Consider the following 19812-nt stretch of genomic DNA (forward strand, 5'->3'; position numbering starts at 1 on the left):
ACACACACACATACAGACAGACAGACATTTTCCAAAAATGGTCGAAATGGACTCAGCACACCTCAAAACGTTCGAATCCGTCAAAATTCGATATTCGAAAATTTGCACGAATCCAATACTTTCTTCTATATATTAGATATAGAAGAAAGTAAAAATAGTCGAAATCGACTCAGCACACCTCAAAACGTTCGAATCCTTCGAAATTCGAAAATTTGCACGAATCCAATACTTTTTTCTATATATTAGATATAGAAGAAAGTAAAAATTGACTACAAGATAAACTGACATTAAAATACTCATAATATCTGAATTGGCACCGAGAAATGCTTAAAAATAAGTTGTTAATGCAAGTACGGGCTACTTATGGATTATATCTCAGAAAATATAGTACAAAACTTCATTAGCAAAAATTTAAGATCTTATTTTTAAAGCAATTTTAGTTTTTTTCTCTCCTCCAACTAAGAAATAGTCCCTGCGGGCTCTCTCAAGAATCTGCCATACAGGGCTGTTTCTCCTACAGGGATCTTTATTTGTGTTCTAAAGATTCCTTCTCACAGAAAATAAATGACTTGGATTTTTAAAGTTTTTGTGTATGTAGAGTCTCATAAGTTAAACATTTTATGATAAAACAGTTCATTAAACAAATATTTTAAATTTTTAAATTTATATTTTGTTTTGCTCATTTTTTCTTTAATTTATATTTATTTTTTATTTAGTCAAATAGATGTTACTCAAGGTAATCAACTGATAGAATGTCAAGAATGCCATAGTCTTTATCATCAAGTAAGTTTTGTCACTAGTCATTAGTTGTAATATCAATTTTATTTTTTGTTTCAACAGTAAATGATTCACAATGTGATTTAGTGAAATTATTTCTTGCGGAAAAGGCTAACTTCTTAAAATACTTTATTTTCCGAAGTTAGGTGCGGTTGTTGTTGCTTAATCTTTCTGGTAGTATTTACAAATTTATCACAGTTTTAGTATGATTAAAAAAAAAATCTGAGGGTCCACTTGAGAGTTCGTTTAGTACAATTACAACTGTAATAAGTTTTAATTGTAGCTAATTTGCATAAAAATTGTGAAAACTTTTATACATTTATTTTGGGATTACAGAACCCCTTCAACCATGCAAAAGTTATGAGCTTTTGAATATAAATAATTTGAATGCTGCAAATATGAAACTTAGATGTATGTTGAAGTTCACATCATTTTGCTTTCTGTTTCTCACATTTAGAAAATTATTTTCTGGACAACCACATTGTTTCTGTTACTGTGTGGCATTATGGTATTGTGGAACCATATGTTGAAATCACAACTCTCCAAGGATCATGTTATCCTAATAACTAATGTCAAGCATTTTTGTTGCCAATTAAAATTACTAAACTGTATTGGTGGCCAACTATTGCATTCTTTGTGTCATATTAGTTTTGTAGATTAAGTTAAGCCTAGAATTTTTGCTCGTTAAAATATGACTAACTAAAAAACACTCATAATTCCCATTTCACACTAACGTAGAAATTTCAAACCGATTTTACCTTGTACAGAAAAAAATTATATAATACTGGGATAAGTAAGGATTTTTTCTTACCCACAGGGAGTTTATGAGAATTTTTTTTTTTAATTTTCTGTACAGCCTACTTTTCCAGCAAGTTTTACCTTTTTTTTTCTATGGAAACTTGTTTTTAACAATATCTTTTTAGTTATTCATTTATTTTTGTACTTTAAAAAGTTTAAATGTTTTAAAAAGAATTTCTAGCTGCTTAATTTCAAATCATTATGTTTAGTGGTTCTACTTAACTAAAAATTGGTATCAACTGTAATTTCATCTCCCCCCCCTCCCCTTCATGGTTTTTTAATTTCTTCTTTTAAATTCATATTGTATTTTTAATTGTAAATAACTGGATCTAAATATTTGTTTAGTGTAAATTAGTTTGTCTAAGTTCAAAATTTTTGTTAAGTCCCAGTTTTGAAGTTCTAAGGCTCCTAAAAGAACTATTTGTATGTTGTTAGTCAAAACAGGTTTTGAAGTGTTCACAGTTTAAAAAAAATTTAATGAAGTTTGAGAAATCTAATTGAAAATTTAATGTATGAAACAATCATGCAACACTAAATAAAATCCAGGAAACTTTTTTAGCAACCTCTAAATGTTTGAATTGACTTTCTCTTTAATTTCATGTGTTGTTTAAATGTTAACATTTTGTATAAAATGCTTAATATAACCTGTGCTTGCTTTAGATTTAAAATCTATTAATCAGGCTGACTCTATCAGTTAAAGTAAGAGTCAATGTTTGGAAAATCAGAGTCATTTCAGCAAGTTTAAAAGGAAGTTTTTTCTTTTTGCTTGTGTAGATTATAATTTTATTTCAAAGCATTAACATGTATATAATGATATATGAGATTAGTATTTAACAAATTTTATACGTGGACAATTAAATTTTTTTACGCAGCTCCCTTCTGCGTGAGAAATTTTTTTACAAAAAGGACATACAAATAACCTCAAGTATAAAATTTTTCATATGTAGAAAATTTTTAGAATTAAATTAATAGTATTTTGTTCTTTATAAACATATTATATCTACTGCATTTTCAAAATATTTAATGCTTACATTAAGAAGAAATTCATTCAATTCTGTATTATTAAAACTTATAGTCATTAAATGTGATAGATTTCATCTTTCAGTATATTTTTATTCCACTAGTTTTGTTTTGGGTACACTTTTTTTGGGTAAAATTTTACAAGTAAAAGTATGTACCAGTTGAACCTGTTATTTAAATGATTTTCTCTTTCAGGAATGTCACAGGCCTCCAGCTTCCGACTATGACGTCAATGACCCTCGTCGTATTTGGTACTGTGCCAAGTGCGTTAAAAACATGAAGAAAATGGTAAAGCTCATGTTTGTTATTACAATAGATAACTAATTTATCTTATTTAGCAATACTGTTTAACAACATGAAAAAGAAAGGTTTTAGTTGGCTTTGAACGTAGCTCATCAGACAATATCAGGTTTCCTACAAATTCGGGGGGGGGGGGATGCTTATACCTTGAATTTCTAAAGTTCCTTACAAGTACTTATTATTTTTTAATCAATAGTTTTTTTTAAATGCATACAGTAGAAGACGGTTATAACGCCGACCTATATAACGCAATTCTCTATAAAACGCACAACTTTTGAGAAGTAAACAATATGTTTTGAAGTTTAAAAAATCCCTCTGTTTTGCTTTGCTAGCATAAAAATTGCAAGGCAAATTAAATTTTGAAACAGTTTTCCATTTTTCAATCTTAATTCAAAGCTTTTAAATGAAAATTACTACTTACAGTAAATAGAAACTACCAGATGGCTCTTGAAAATGCAGCTGTTATGCAAACCATGAAGCTAGCAGAAGTGCAGGATAATGCACTTTCTTTTGATTGTGAAACATATTTATTTGTGAACAACTAATTGTAATATTGGTGCTTTAATACTCATTGCAGATAAAACTCATTCTGAAGTGCTAATATATAAATATATTCTGAATATTAGTTTCAAAATTTGTGAAATGATCTATATAACGCAAAAACCTGTATAACGCAAAAGCTCTGGTCCCAAGGTGTGCATTATAACGGTCTTCTACTGTATTTTCTTTTTAAAGCAAATTCTATTCTTTAATCATGCATTTTTTTGCAAGTATGTTGAACTTTTTTAGAATAATATTTCCTGAGTGAAGATTAACAGTGGTTTGAGAACTGGCCTGCTTGCTGAAATAACTGCAGTGCATCGCTAGATAATATAGACACACATGCCATGCGTGGATGCATTTGCTGTGTATGTGTGCATTTCAGGATAATCATTAATAAATATCAGTATTAAAGATTAGTTATCTTCAAAATATGAAGATACATTAATGAAAAAAGTTCAAGTCTTGCTTTTGTGGATGTATGATTAAAAGCAAAATGCATTGTCTTACTTAAAATTTTGCTTACCCACTGTATATTGCTTTTCATACCTGCAGACAGTTTTGAGTTGCGTGCACAGATTATATTTTTTCCTTTCTATGTTGCAATGTTCAACAACTGCAAACTGTAGTGCTGTTTGCAATTAAGTATTAAATACTGTTTTCGAGTCCACTTATTTAACCATTTTAAATTGTTGAGATTGGTGAATTGCATATGGCCTGAATTCATTTTCTATCATTATCTTTTTTTGTTCATGTTATCACCAGTGCAACCAGGACTTTTTTCTATCATGTACGTATATCGCACACCTAATACAACCCTGCCGCAAATCAAAAATTGTTGGTTTTGAGTGACATAAACGTCTTGGTGCATTTTATTAGTTCTATTAAAATGCAAGACAGCCGCAAACGAAAAAAAAAACATATTTTTGAGATGTGTTAATGTGTTACTACAAGAATTTGAACCAAGGCACATAACATTTAAATTGATATTTCTCGAAAAAGTAGTTTTTGCAGATAAGGCAGTGTTGTAGTAGGTGTGCAATATATATATATATATATATATATATATATATATATATATATATATATATATATATATATATATATATATATATGGATAAAGTAAGCTTTAACCGGGTAAAACTGGGTTTAACCAACCCCAGTCGGTTAAAGTCCGCAGTTATGTTGTAAATTTTTATGAAGCAATTTTTTATAGGTGTAGGTATAGGTAGTATACAAGCAAAAGTATATCGCAAATAAAGATATTAAGTTATCAATAAAATATATAAATTAAAAGTAATTAATGAATGAGGACATTATGTTATTAATAAAAATAGAATTAAAGTAATTAGAGGTATTTTTAACTTCTATTTTTTATTGCGAGGTTTATTGTCCAGTACATGCAATATAGAGTAACATTGGGCAAATGCACCACATGCTAAACTATAAACAATAAACAAGAGCTCAAACCTAAAACTAAAAGCAGAAGGTTTCGCCTCGACTAATTAGGAAAACAAATTCCGATAATTAGCCATCCACGGGACAGTACCTGCCAATCACAAAATCATCTTACCTTGAGATCCATTATTAAAAGAACCATTCCGATGTTCAACATGATAGAATTCTTTCCAGTTATCAATGTAAAAGTGAAAAACAAATCCATATCCAAAGAGATCACTCCAGAAACATGCCAGTCGTCCGTTTCCCACGTGTAAAAATTCATCCACCCCGGTGATCCACAAAAAATGGTTTGTCACGGTTGTATCATACATTTACACAGTTAAATGGTTTCAAAATTTTATATTTACTTGGCTTTTTAGTTTTGCTGCGTTGCGCATCTATGGGCTGTTGGTGTGGTCTTTTCAATATTTTTCACTTTTATTATTATTATATATATATATATATATATATATATATATATATATATATATATATATATATATATATATATATACAGTGAAGCACTGTTTACGTTTTTAAAGGGACTGAATGAAGAAAGCGTATAAGCGAAAAAACATATAATAGGTATAGGTTAATGTGTATTAGACTTTATTACAGGGACCAATTTTAAAAACGTATAATTGATAAAAACGTATAAAAGAGAAACGTATAAACGGTGCTTCACTGTATATGTATATATATATACAGTAAACTCCCGATTATCCGCGGAATTGGGTGGTACAAGTGCCGCGGATAATAAAAATCGCGGATAACCGCAAAAAGACTAAAATGAGGGACAAATCAGGTAAAAATTGTCCTATCTCAAATTCTTAACTGTATTGATGCCTAACACTTTCTGCAAACACTGAAAATATATATAGAGTACAGTACAAATGTTTTGTATTTTTGCACAACCGAACTTAACATCAATAACAAACAAGTGTATGTACGATGAAGAACGCACAAAAATAATAATAATAATAATAATAATAAAATTAAATCAAATCAATCAATCAAGCAAAAACAACTGAGTGTAAATTTACAATTTTTCAAAAAAAAAAAAAAAACAGCCACTGGTATTCGCTTTTTATTGCGAAAATACATGTTCCTGATTGTTGATTGATTCGCGGATAATCCGCCCCGCGGATAAACCGCTCGCGGATAATCGGGAGTCTACTGTATATATATATTACTATACTGAGATTTGCAATGTGACTGAAAATAAATGATTCTAAGGGGAAGATTACACCAGTAACTACATCCTGCATGAAATAGTAGCTTCTTGTCAGTAGTTTTAAAATGACTTATAAGGTAATATTAAACATAATGTATTGAGCTGGTAAATTATACTTCACATAATTGATAGATATTTATGATGGTTAGTTTTGAATTCTCAGATGTAATTAACTATTTCCCCCCCCCCCTTTTATGCAACATTTTAAACTGTATTCATAACTGTAGACTAAAGCTATTCCTCTAATGTCTAATGTTTTACTTTTCCAGGCTACTAAAACCCAAAAAACTGCCAAATCCGTTGTTACAGTTGTACCAAAGGAACCTGTATCTCAAGCTAAATCAGTAAAAGTTGAAAGCTCACCACCATCGCTAATGCTACCATTCAAACGTGCGGAGCTGAAAGTAAGGAAAGAAATTGATTTATTTATTAAGTTTTACATTTTTTACTGCATTTTATTTTTCTGTGAAAGATTTTAATCCTCTTGGCTAAAAACCCTGTATATTTTCTGATCTGTGAAAAATATCAGTGATTAGGTTAACTTCAATTAGTATATATTTCTCTTATTGGCTGTCCCATGTTTGCTTGAAATAAAAGTACCAAATACCACATAAATAATCTGAGATTTTAATATTTCTCTTCAGATTTTATATACATGTGGTTTCAATAAAATGGAAAGCAGAATGAAAGTGTTCAGTCAAAGACCAGCTGTTCATTTTTTTTTATTTTAAATGTTGTTATTTTTTCATAGTTTGGCACTGGTGCATGAATATTAGGAAAAAAAAAAGAAAGAAAGAAAGAAAAAAAAAAAGAAAAGAAAGCTGCTTAATTCTCTGCAAACTGTTTCTTATGTTTTTCCCTTTTCCCTCCCCTCACCTCAAAAATCTACTACTGGCTTTTCTGCTGATGATACCAAAGCTTTTGATCCAAATCAACATTGGTTTATTTATCTTTTTAAAGTAAATATTGCTGTTTTAGATACTTTGCTTGTTTTTGTAAGTTGTAATAGAATTTTTTATTTTATGGGTTACCACTTGAATTTTTCTTAATAATATCTTGCCAAAAAGTAATATTTACTTTGTGCAGTGAAACTTGTTTAGGGAGTTATGGAAATTTTCATGCTTGATAAGTTCTTTCTTCTAAATTTATTCCTATTTTTTTAATGTTAAGTTCACTCTGTTGAGAAGTTTACTTTTCTATCCTTCCTATTAATTAAATGTTTGTGTTATCTGAAACATAAATTTTTTTTTTACTCTCAATTTTTTGAGTAGGTTCCACTGTAAATGAACTCATCCAGTATGAAACAGCTCACTTAACTTTTTTTTTTTTTTTCAAGCCTTCCATATCGCAAGGCAACACCACCCAAGCTCCGGCCAACAAGCCGATAGGCTTGGCGGGGCTGGCGGCAAATTTCGGCGGCAGAACTACCACCTCGACGGTATCGTCGACCTCCAACCCATCTGCACGGCCCCTGAAAACACCCGCAGTACCTATCGGAGCGAAATCTCAAGGCTCCTTCTCCGCCGCAAGCACGGCCAAGACACCCCTGTCCGGTTCTACCGCTCTCTTATCGAAGACCCCCTCCAGCACCTTTCAGACTCTTTCTTCGACGACCACGACTTCGCTCTCCGCTTCGTCTGCACAAAAGGCCTCTACCACGAGCTCCGTGACGAAGGGATTGGGGTTGTTGAGTAGTGCAGCAGCCACCGCATCCAATCGAGGGGCTTCTTCCTCTCAGTCCGGCAACGGCAACAGCGGCCACAAAGTCCCCAGTTGCAGTCCCCTGATGAGTGCCGATAAGAGACTGCAGATCATGAAGAAGAAGGCCTCGAAACTTCAAGAGAAGCGTAGACTGTCGTCAAAATAGTATCCAATTTGAGGGGTCACGGTTCCTTTCAAACACTTTTCTTTAATTTAAATAAATTTTATATTTCTTTGAAACCATAACATGCATGCTTATTTCGTAATCAATAATTTATTTTCAAAATTAAAAATCTTGCCTACATTTTTTTAAAAATTCAACAAGTGGAGAAAAATTTCCATTTTTTAAAATCCTTATATTTCTTTGAAACCATAACATGCATACTTGTTTCGTAATCAATAATTTATTTTCAAAATTAAAAAATCTTGCCTACATTTTTTTAAAATTCAACAAGTAGAAAAAAATTTCTATTTTTTAAAATCCTTATATTTCTTTGAAACCATAACATGCATACTTATTTCGTAATCAATAATTTATTTTCAAAATTAAAAAATCTTGCCTACATTTTTAAAAAATTCAACAAGTGGAGAAAAATTTCCATTTTTTAAAATCCTTATATTTCTTTGAAACCATAACATGCATACTTCTTTCGTAATCAATGATTTATTTTCAAAATTAAAAATTCTTGCCTACATTTTTAAAAAATTCAACAAGTAGAGACAAATTTCCATTTTTTAAAATCCTTATATTTCTTTGAAACCATAACATGTATACTTGTTTCGTAATCAATAATTTATTTTCAAAATTAAGAAATCTTGCCTACATTTTTTTAAAAATTCAACAAGTAGAGAAAAATTTCCATTTTTTAAAATCCTTATATTTCTTTGAAACCATAACATGCATACTTGTTTCGTAATCAATAATTTATTTTCAAAATTAAGAAATCTTGCCTACATTTTTTTAAAAATTCAACAAGTAGAGAAAAATTTCCATTTTTTAAAATCCTTATATTTCTTTGAAACCATAACATGCATACTTCTTTCGTAATCAATGATTTATTTTCAAAATTAAAAATTCTTGCCTACATTTTTAAAAAATTCAACAAGTAGAGACAAATTTCCATTTTTTAAAATCCTTATATTTCTTTGAAACCATAACATGCATACTTGTTTCGTAATCAATAATTTATTTTCAAAATTAAAAAATCTTGCCTACATTTTTTTAAAATTCAACAAGTAGAAAAAAATTTCTATTTTTTAAAATCCTTATATTTCTTTGAAACCATAACATGCATACTTATTTCGTAATCAATAATTTATTTTCAAAATTAAAAAATCTTGCCTACATTTTTAAAAAATTCAACAAGTGGAGAAAAATTTCCATTTTTTAAAATCCTTATATTTCTTTGAAACCATAACATGCATACTTCTTTCGTAATCAATGATTTATTTTCAAAATTAAAAATTCTTGCCTACATTTTTAAAAAATTCAACAAGTAGAGACAAATTTCCATTTTTTAAAATCCTTATATTTCTTTGAAACCATAACATGTATACTTGTTTCGTAATCAATAATTTATTTTCAAAATTAAGAAATCTTGCCTACATTTTTTTAAAAATTCAACAAGTAGAGAAAAATTTCCATTTTTTAAAATCCTTATATTTCTTTGAAACCATAACATGCATACTTGTTTCGTAATCAATAATTTATTTTCAAAATTAAGAAATCTTGCCTACATTTTTTTAAAAATTCAACAAGTAGAGAAAAATTTCCATTTTTTAAAATCCTTATATTTCTTTGAAACCATAACATGCATACTTCTTTCGTAATCAATGATTTATTTTCAAAATTAAAAATTCTTGCCTACATTTTTAAAAAATTCAACAAGTAGAGACAAATTTCCATTTTTAAAAATCCTTATATTTCTTTGAAACCATAACATGCATACTTGTTTCGTAATCAATAATTTATTTTCAAAATTAAAAAATCTTGCCTACATTTTTTTAAAAATTCAACAAGTAGAGAAAAATTTCAATTTTTTAAAATCCTTATATTTCTTTGAAACCATAACATGCATACTTATTTCGTAATCAATAATTTATTTTCAAAATTAAAAAATCTTGCCTACATTTTTAAAAAATTCAACAAGTGGAGAAAAATTTCCATTTTTTAAAATCCTTATATTTCTTTGAAACCATAACATGCATACTTCTTTCGTAATCAATGATTTATTTTCAAAATTAAAAATTCTTGCCTACATTTTTAAAAAATTCAACAAGTAGAGACAAATTTCCATTTTTTAAAATCCTTATATTTCTTTGAAACCATAACATGTATACTTGTTTCGTAATCAATAATTTATTTTCAAAATTAAGAAATCTTGCCTACATTTTTTTAAAAATTCAACAAGTAGAGAAAAATTTCCATTTTTTAAAATCCTTATATTTCTTTGAAACCATAACATGCATACTTGTTTCGTAATCAATAATTTATTTTCAAAATTAAGAAATCTTGCCTACATTTTTTTAAAAATTCAACAAGTAGAGTTTTTAAAATCCTTATATTTCTTTGAAACCATAACATGCATACTTCTTTCGTAATCAATGATTTATTTTCAAAATTAAAAATTCTTGCCTACATTTTTAAAAAATTCAACAAGTAGAGACAAATTTCCATTTTTTAAAATCCTTATATTTCTTTGAAACCATAACATGCATACTTGTTTCGTAATCAATAATTTATTTTCAAAATTAAAAAATCTTGCCTACATTTTTTTAAAAATTCAACAAGTAGAGAAAAATTTCAATTTTTTAAAATCCTTATATTTTTTTGAAACCATAACATGCATACTTATTTCGTAATCAATAATTTATTTTCAAAATTAAGAAATCTTGCCTACATTTTTTTAAAAATTCAACAAGTAGAGAAAAATTTCCATTTTTTAAAATCCTTATATTTCTTTGAAACCATAACATGCATACTTATTTCTTAATCAATAATTTATTTTCAAAATTAAAAACTCTTGCCTACATTTTAAAAAAATTCAACAAGTAGAGAAAAATTTCCATTTTTTAAAATCCTTATATTTCTTTGAAACCATAACATGCATACTTGTTTCGTAATCAATAATTTATTTTCAAAATTAAGAAATCTTGCCTACATTTTTTTAAAAATTCAACAAGTAGAGAAAAATTTCCATTTTTTAAAATCTTTATATTTCTTTGAAACCATAACATGCATGCTTGTTTCGTAATCAATAATTTATTTTCAAAATTAAAAAATCTTGCCTACATTTTTTAAAAATTCAACAAGTAGAGTTTTTAAAATCCTTATATTTCTTTGAAACCATAACATGCATGCTTATTTCGTAATCAATAATTTATTTTCAAAATTAAGAAATCTTGCCTACATTTTTTAAAAATTCAACAAGTAGAGAAAAATTTCCATTTTTTAAAATCCTTATATTTCTTTGAAACCATAACATGCATACTTATTTCGTAATCAATAATTTATTTTCAAAATTAAGAAATCTTGCCTACATTTTTTAAAAATTCAACAAGTAGAGAAAAATTTCCATTTTTTAAAATCCTTATATTTCTTTGAAACCATAACATGCATACTTATTTCGTAATCAATAATTTATTTTCAAAATTAAGAAATCTTGCCTACATTTTTTAAAAATTCAACAAGTAGAGAAAAATTTCCATTTTTTAAAATCCTTATATTTCTTTGAAACCATAACATGCATACTTATTTCGTAATCAATAATTTATTTTCAAAATTAAGAAATCTTGCCTACATTTTTTTAAAAATTCAACAAGTAGAGTTTTTAAAATCCTTATATTTCTTTGAAACCATAACATGCATACTTCTTTCGTAATCAATGATTTATTTTCAAAATTAAAAATTCTTGCCTACATTTTTAAAAAATTCAACAAGTAGAGACAAATTTCCATTTTTTAAAATCCTTATATTTCTTTGAAACCATAACATGCATACTTCTTTCGTAATCAATGATTTATTTTCAAAATTAAAAATTCTTGCCTACATTTTTAAAAAATTCAACAAGTAGAGACAAATTTCCATTTTTTAAAATCCTTATATTTCTTTGAAACCATAACATGTATACTTGTTTCGTAATCAATAATTTATTTTCAAAATTAAGAAATCTTGCCTACATTTTTTTAAAAATTCAACAAGTAGAGAAAAATTTCCATTTTTTAAAATCCTTATATTTCTTTGAAACCATAACATGCATACTTGTTTCGTAATCAATAATTTATTTTCAAAATTAAGAAATCTTGCCTACATTTTTTTAAAAATTCAACAAGTAGAGAAAAATTTCCATTTTTTAAAATCCTTATATTTCTTTGAAACCATAACATGCATACTTCTTTCGTAATCAATGATTTATTTTCAAAATTAAAAATTCTTGCCTACATTTTTAAAAAATTCAACAAGTAGAGACAAATTTCCATTTTTTAAAATCCTTATATTTCTTTGAAACCATAACATGCATACTTGTTTCGTAATCAATAATTTATTTTCAAAATTAAAAAATCTTGCCTACATTTTTTTAAAATTCAACAAGTAGAAAAAAATTTCTATTTTTTAAAATCCTTATATTTCTTTGAAACCATAACATGCATACTTATTTCGTAATCAATAATTTATTTTCAAAATTAAAAAATCTTGCCTACATTTTTAAAAAATTCAACAAGTGGAGAAAAATTTCCATTTTTTAAAATCCTTATATTTCTTTGAAACCATAACATGCATACTTCTTTCGTAATCAATGATTTATTTTCAAAATTAAAAATTCTTGCCTACATTTTTAAAAAATTCAACAAGTAGAGACAAATTTCCATTTTTTAAAATCCTTATATTTCTTTGAAACCATAACATGTATACTTGTTTCGTAATCAATAATTTATTTTCAAAATTAAGAAATCTTGCCTACATTTTTTTAAAAATTCAACAAGTAGAGAAAAATTTCCATTTTTTAAAATCCTTATATTTCTTTGAAACCATAACATGCATACTTGTTTCGTAATCAATAATTTATTTTCAAAATTAAGAAATCTTGCCTACATTTTTTTAAAAATTCAACAAGTAGAGAAAAATTTCCATTTTTTAAAATCCTTATATTTCTTTGAAACCATAACATGCATACTTCTTTCGTAATCAATGATTTATTTTCAAAATTAAAAATTCTTGCCTACATTTTTAAAAAATTCAACAAGTAGAGACAAATTTCCATTTTTTAAAATCCTTATATTTCTTTGAAACCATAACATGCATACTTGTTTCGTAATCAATAATTTATTTTCAAAATTAAAAAATCTTGCCTACATTTTTTTAAAAATTCAACAAGTAGAGAAAAATTTCAATTTTTTAAAATCCTTATATTTCTTTGAAACCATAACATGCATACTTATTTCGTAATCAATAATTTATTTTCAAAATTAAAAAATCTTGCCTACATTTTTAAAAAATTCAACAAGTGGAGAAAAATTTCCATTTTTTAAAATCCTTATATTTCTTTGAAACCATAACATGCATACTTCTTTCGTAATCAATGATTTATTTTCAAAATTAAAAATTCTTGCCTACATTTTTAAAAAATTCAACAAGTAGAGACAAATTTCCATTTTTTAAAATCCTTATATTTCTTTGAAACCATAACATGTATACTTGTTTCGTAATCAATAATTTATTTTCAAAATTAAGAAATCTTGCCTACATTTTTTTAAAAATTCAACAAGTAGAGAAAAATTTCCATTTTTTAAAATCCTTATATTTCTTTGAAACCATAACATGCATACTTGTTTCGTAATCAATAATTTATTTTCAAAATTAAGAAATCTTGCCTACATTTTTTTAAAAATTCAACAAGTAGAGTTTTTAAAATCCTTATATTTCTTTGAAACCATAACATGCATACTTCTTTCGTAATCAATGATTTATTTTCAAAATTAAAAATTCTTGCCTACATTTTTAAAAAATTCAACAAGTAGAGACAAATTTCCATTTTTTAAAATCCTTATATTTCTTTGAAACCATAACATGCATACTTGTTTCGTAATCAATAATTTATTTTCAAAATTAAAAAATCTTGCCTACATTTTTTTAAAAATTCAACAAGTAGAGAAAAATTTCAATTTTTTAAAATCCTTATATTTTTTTGAAACCATAACATGCATACTTATTTCGTAATCAATAATTTATTTTCAAAATTAAGAAATCTTGCCTACATTTTTTTAAAAATTCAACAAGTAGAGAAAAATTTCCATTTTTTAAAATCCTTATATTTCTTTGAAACCATAACATGCATACTTATTTCGTAATCAATAATTTATTTTCAAAATTAAAAACTCTTGCCTACATTTTAAAAAAATTCAACAAGTAGAGAAAAATTTCCATTTTTTAAAATCCTTATATTTCTTTGAAACCATAACATGCATACTTGTTTCGTAATCAATAATTTATTTTCAAAATTAAGAAATCTTGCCTACATTTTTTTAAAAATTCAACAAGTAGAGAAAAATTTCCATTTTTTAAAATCTTTATATTTCTTTGAAACCATAACATGCATGCTTGTTTCGTAATCAATAATTTATTTTCAAAATTAAAAAATCTTGCCTACATTTTTTAAAAATTCAACAAGTAGAGTTTTTAAAATCCTTATATTTCTTTGAAACCATAACATGCATGCTTATTTCGTAATCAATAATTTATTTTCAAAATTAAGAAATCTTGCCTACATTTTTTAAAAATTCAACAAGTAGAGAAAAATTTCCATTTTTTAAAATCCTTATATTTCTTTGAAACCATAACATGCATACTTATTTCGTAATCAATAATTTATTTTCAAAATTAAGAAATCTTGCCTACATTTTTTAAAAATTCAACAAGTAGAGAAAAATTTCCATTTTTTAAAATCCTTATATTTCTTTGAAACCATAACATGCATACTTATTTCGTAATCAATAATTTATTTTCAAAATTAAGAAATCTTGCCTACATTTTTTAAAAATTCAACAAGTAGAGAAAAATTTCCATTTTTTAAAATCCTTATATTTCTTTGAAACCATAACATGCATACTTATTTCGTAATCAATAATTTATTTTCAAAATTAAAAAATCTTGCCTACTTTTTTTAAAAACTCAACAAGTAGAGAAAAATTTCAATTTTTTAAAATCCCTAAGGCTTTTTTATTTTTGCATTAATTTAAAAAAAGTTTCTCGCTAAACGATCACTATAATCCTTTCTAAAAATCTGCATTCATTTGCTTTTGAGTTTAATAGAAAATTTTCTGTGATTAATTATGTAAAAAATAAAAGTTTTTTTTTTTTAAATTTTGGTTTTTAAAGGTTTAACAATCTCTACACATTTGAGTAATTTATAAAATGCTTATCCAATGCACAGTTTTGTAAAGTATATTATCCCAATTGCAAAAAGCATTACTTTAAAGCTGTATCTTTAGTAGAAAAAAATCTTTAGGGATTCTAATGGCATGAAAACGCAAAAAAAACATCATCGAGAAAAAGCAATTTAAAGTTCTTCTTTTGCATAAGAACACATAGCGAGCATGGCCTAAAACCACTCACAACTTTTTAAATATTTGAGCTAAAGCAATGAAACTTTTCCCCTGTGTTCAGAATAGTTTTTAGTTTTGAAATAAGCAATAAAATTTTTTTTTGATCGTTTCATCATTTTTGAGGTACTATAACCCCTTAAGAAGTAATGTGTTTCAGCCTGGAATCTGGATTTTCGTGTCATTGTGCCGGGAAAAGGCACAGGGAAGAAATAAAAATTTCAAGCTGGGAAAAAAATTAAGCAATGAAATTTTAGAACTTTTACAGAAAGCTAGAAAGATGCAGACATTTGTATTTTATGTTTCACATACTTTTTTTTTTCAATGAAGAACTTCACTTTCTTTTAATGAGTTACTTCATAAAAAAAATTATGAAGTAACATTACATTTCGCTCAGTATTCTCCATACCTACCACTAATTGTGGTTCAACCATTTGGATGAGGCCCTGAAGTTTTTTGATCCAGATCAGAAGCTGAGCAACTCCCAGTTCATTACTCCCAGAGGTATTGATTTGGAACAAATATTAGGAGGATGTTGTGACCACAACATAATTTAACTAATTTAACATGCCCCAGTTACCATTAGCAAACACAGAGGATCTTTGCCCGGCTGCCATCGACCCTTCTGTCACAAATTCGATGATTTACGGCTCAAGCCACCACGACCAATTATGCAGTTACGAGTAGGCCTTAGCAGGAGCTTAGGCAGAACTACAAGCAAATACCAAACTGATTGCTACAGCACCCAAAGGCTGCAGTTTTCATCTTGTTCAAGATCATCAGTCTGGAAGAGATACAACAGAAAGGGTGGCAGTAAATTTCTCAGATTATCTTCTTACTGGTAGGCTTCTCACTGTCTATTCCAGGCTGTTGATCCCTAACAAGGGATGCTGTAGACAGTGGTTTGGTATTTGCTCCCCCCCCCCCCTAGCTTTCACCTTTTGTTTACAACACCATACCACTGACGACCCTCTGCTACAGTGCTGAATAATTTTTGCTACCAGTGTTGAGGTAATCTCAGCTTACATAAGGGGTTTACTGCCTCTAACTCTTGTGACTTTTCAGACTAATGATCCTTAACAGAGGTGAAACTGCAGCCTCTGGATTCCCTAATGAAGTGTTTGGTATTTGCTTGATCTATTGTATCTCTTAAGGGGTCAGAGTACCTTTCAAACATTTTTTTTAAATTTAAGTAAATTTTATATTTCTTTGAAACCATAACATGCATACTTATTTCTTAATCAATAATTTATTTTCAAATTTTAAAAATATTGCCTACCTTTTTTTAAAACAGGGTTCGTACGCTCCGGGAATTCCGGGAAAACCGGGAATTGTCAGGGAAAATGACACTGTCAAAAATGTCAGGGAAAAGTCAGGGAGATTTCAAATTTTGTCCTCCAAAAATTTTTTTTCCCAAGGAATTAAGTACCATGAGGTCTAGTCTTCGTTTTTATTGTGATTTCACGAAAAAAATTGTAAATTTTTATCTAAACCGACTGGCACTTAAAAACTGCAATCGAAAAATGAACGTTTTTTTCACAACGAAAAATGCGCCAAAAGAGCGAAGATTTTCTTACATGGAGTCAGTGAGGGGAACGCATTTCTTTCTACTGCCTAAAGTTATAGATGGGTTGCCACAACATTCTATTCGGTTCAGGGTTCGTACGCTTCGGGAAAACTTAAAATTATCATTTAAAATGACATAGTCAAAAATGTCAGGGAATTTTCCAAATGTGTCCCCAAAATTTTTCTTTTCCCAATTTTTCCCCAGGGAATTTGGTTTTATGAGATCTAATCTTCATTTTTATCGATGTATTTAAAAAAAATTGTAACAATTTTATAGCAATGAAAAAAGTGGCGACCCAAAAAATCTTCAGCAGCCGCCATTTTTGGCTCTCAGTAGTTCCCAAGGGAAAAAAAATCAGGTGAACAGCAATTATGCACAAACTCAAAAGGAGAGAAGACAATTTACTGCTTCGGAAGCACAACCTGTAGATGGGAGGGTCGATCGGGGAAAATCGTTTTTATTATTTTTTTTTTTTTTTTTGATCGAAAATCATTTCAGCTACGTGTGAAACGTAGTCGCCATCTTTGGTCATTCACAAGATGGAAGTAGATACGACCCTAAAATGCCTAAGTTTCTAAAAACAAAGCAGAATTGGATGTTTTCTTTAATTGAAAACTGATGAAAGTAACAAAAAATGGTCCACAAATTGTTTTTCTATAGTTATTTAAAATAATTTTCTTGAGAAATGAAAAATTTTGTTCTTAAAACTTAATCTTATCCTCACTGCCTCGGACGCAAATGTGATAAAAACTTTTCAATGAATTGTAGTTTCATGAAGATTTATTATTTTTTAATTGTCTTCATGCGACAAATTAAAAAAGCTATTTCTTATTTTTGGGCATAGCCGCCATATTTGGTCATTCCCAAGATGGAAGTACACAAGACTTTTTAAGTGCCTAAGTTCCCGAAAACGGCATTGGATGTTAATTGCAATGCAAACGAAAACAACACAAATTGTGCCTTTTTTTTCCGGATAATTTGTAATCATTTTCTGGAAAAATGCAAAATTTAATCTTCATAACATTTTTTGTTTTAATTGATTTAGACTCGTTAGACTAGATTAGAGATGTGCTAAATACTGACTATTTTGCTTTTATTGTAGCTTTTTAAGGATTATTAATTATTTATTACTACTTTTATACTACAAATCCAAAAATCTACTTATTATTTTAAATTTTTCACTTTGTCACCATATTTGATCGTTTGCACAATGGAAGTAGAATTAAACTTCCAGAAACAGAATTGGATTTTTATATCAATGAGTAACATTGAAAATAACATTAAATGTGCAAAAAGTTATGAATTTTTGAAAATTAACTATTACTTTCTGGGAAAGAAAATTTGAAATTTTAATGTAAGCGTCCTTTAATATGTGAAAAAAAAAAAAAAAAGATTATTGGCATTGGCCTATGATCGGCGGATGTTGATTTTTGTTACTATGCATTACATGGTATGCCGATTGATGCAACAAGTTAACCATATTTATACTGAAATTTAGCTTAGCATTTTGCTCAATATGTTTTGTGTAACCTACTTATAAGAAAATAAAAAGTATTGTAAACCAAAAGCGGATGCTAAAAGGTTGCTGTAGGACTACAGCAAAACGCTATAATATTACGCGTGACATCAAAGAAACGCTAAAATAAGTTGAAAGTACTCTGTTTTCAGCAAATAGTAAACAAATTAAAACAATTTTGAACAAAATGTTTAAAGAAAACTTAAAATTTTGACAGAGAAAACAAAGGAAAAAAAATCCTTTTTTTTTTTAAATCTAAGGGGAGAAGTTTCAGTTCTTCTGCATTGCTACTTTAAACAATTTTAATTATTTTGAAAATATTACTATTTAAACTTAAATTTTGAATGAAGCGAGTAACCTGGAATTTTCTAAAAAAACAACCTGGAAAACCTGGAAAAGTCAGGGAACTTTTTTTAACCAAAAGTGTATGAACCCTGTAAAAATTCAAAAACTTGAAGAAAATTTCAATTTTTTGAAATCCCTATGGCTTTTTTATTTTTGCACTAATTAAAAAAATTTTTTTTTGCTAAACGATCACTATAATCATCTCTAAAAATCTGTGCATTAATTTGCTTATGAGTTTATTAGAAAATTTTCTGTGATTAATTAAGTAAAAAATCAAAGTTTTTTAAAAAAAAAAAATAGGTTTTTAAAGGTTTAACATGCTCTAAACATTAAAGTAATCTACGAAATGCTTATCCAATGCACAGTTCTGTCTAATATGTTATCCCAATTGCAAAAAGTATTATTTTAAAGTTGTATCTTTAATAGAAAAAAAATCCTAGGGATTCTAATGACATGAAAACACAAAAAAAACATCATCGAAAAAAAGCAGTTTAAAGTTTTTCTTTTGCATAAGAACACATAGCGAGCCTGGCCTAAAACCACTCATACTTTTTAAATATTTGAACTAAAGCATTGAAACTTTTCTTCTGTGTTCAGAATAGTTTTTAGTTTTGAAATAAGCAATAAAAAAATTTTTTGATCGTTTCATCGTTTTTGAGGTACTGTAATCCCTTAATTAGCAAAGGACACAATTTCTATAATCGTGAGGAAAATTAGCATCCTACACTCATACCATTGTTCACCTTGTGGCAATCTTTAAACTATAAGCTAAAAGTAGGGTGTGAAGAAAGGCTTTATAAAAGTACAAGTATTATAAAAAAAATATGCTTTTAGATTTGTCTTCTGTATTCTGCTATTAAATAGCTAACTGTACAATGCCTACCAAAGTTATAGCAGTTTTATTTATAGCTTGAAAAATAAAAGCTAGTAATCACGTCTGTCGTTACTTTATTTTGTCATTACTAACGATAATGA

At 27.6% G+C, this 19812-nt stretch overlaps 1 protein-coding gene across 1 annotated transcript in view; it reads left to right on the plus strand.

The window, feature by feature from the left end:
• The window catches only part of LOC129217742 (integrator complex subunit 12-like), a 28750-nt gene extending 20693 nt beyond the window's left edge, over positions 1-8057 (plus strand). The window contains exons 5-8 of the mRNA XM_054852081.1: positions 717-783; positions 2791-2883; positions 6379-6513; positions 7446-8057. Of these exons, the coding sequence (XP_054708056.1) occupies positions 717-783; positions 2791-2883; positions 6379-6513; positions 7446-7976 (826 nt within the window). The 3' untranslated portion in view covers positions 7977-8057. The remainder of the gene's footprint in view (positions 1-716; positions 784-2790; positions 2884-6378; positions 6514-7445) is intronic.
• Positions 8058-19812: the final 11755 nt, after the last annotated feature.

Source organism: Uloborus diversus, chromosome 2 (genome assembly GCF_026930045.1).
Source record: "Uloborus diversus isolate 005 chromosome 2, Udiv.v.3.1, whole genome shotgun sequence".
In the NCBI taxonomy this organism is placed as follows: Eukaryota; Metazoa; Arthropoda; class Arachnida; order Araneae; family Uloboridae; genus Uloborus; species Uloborus diversus.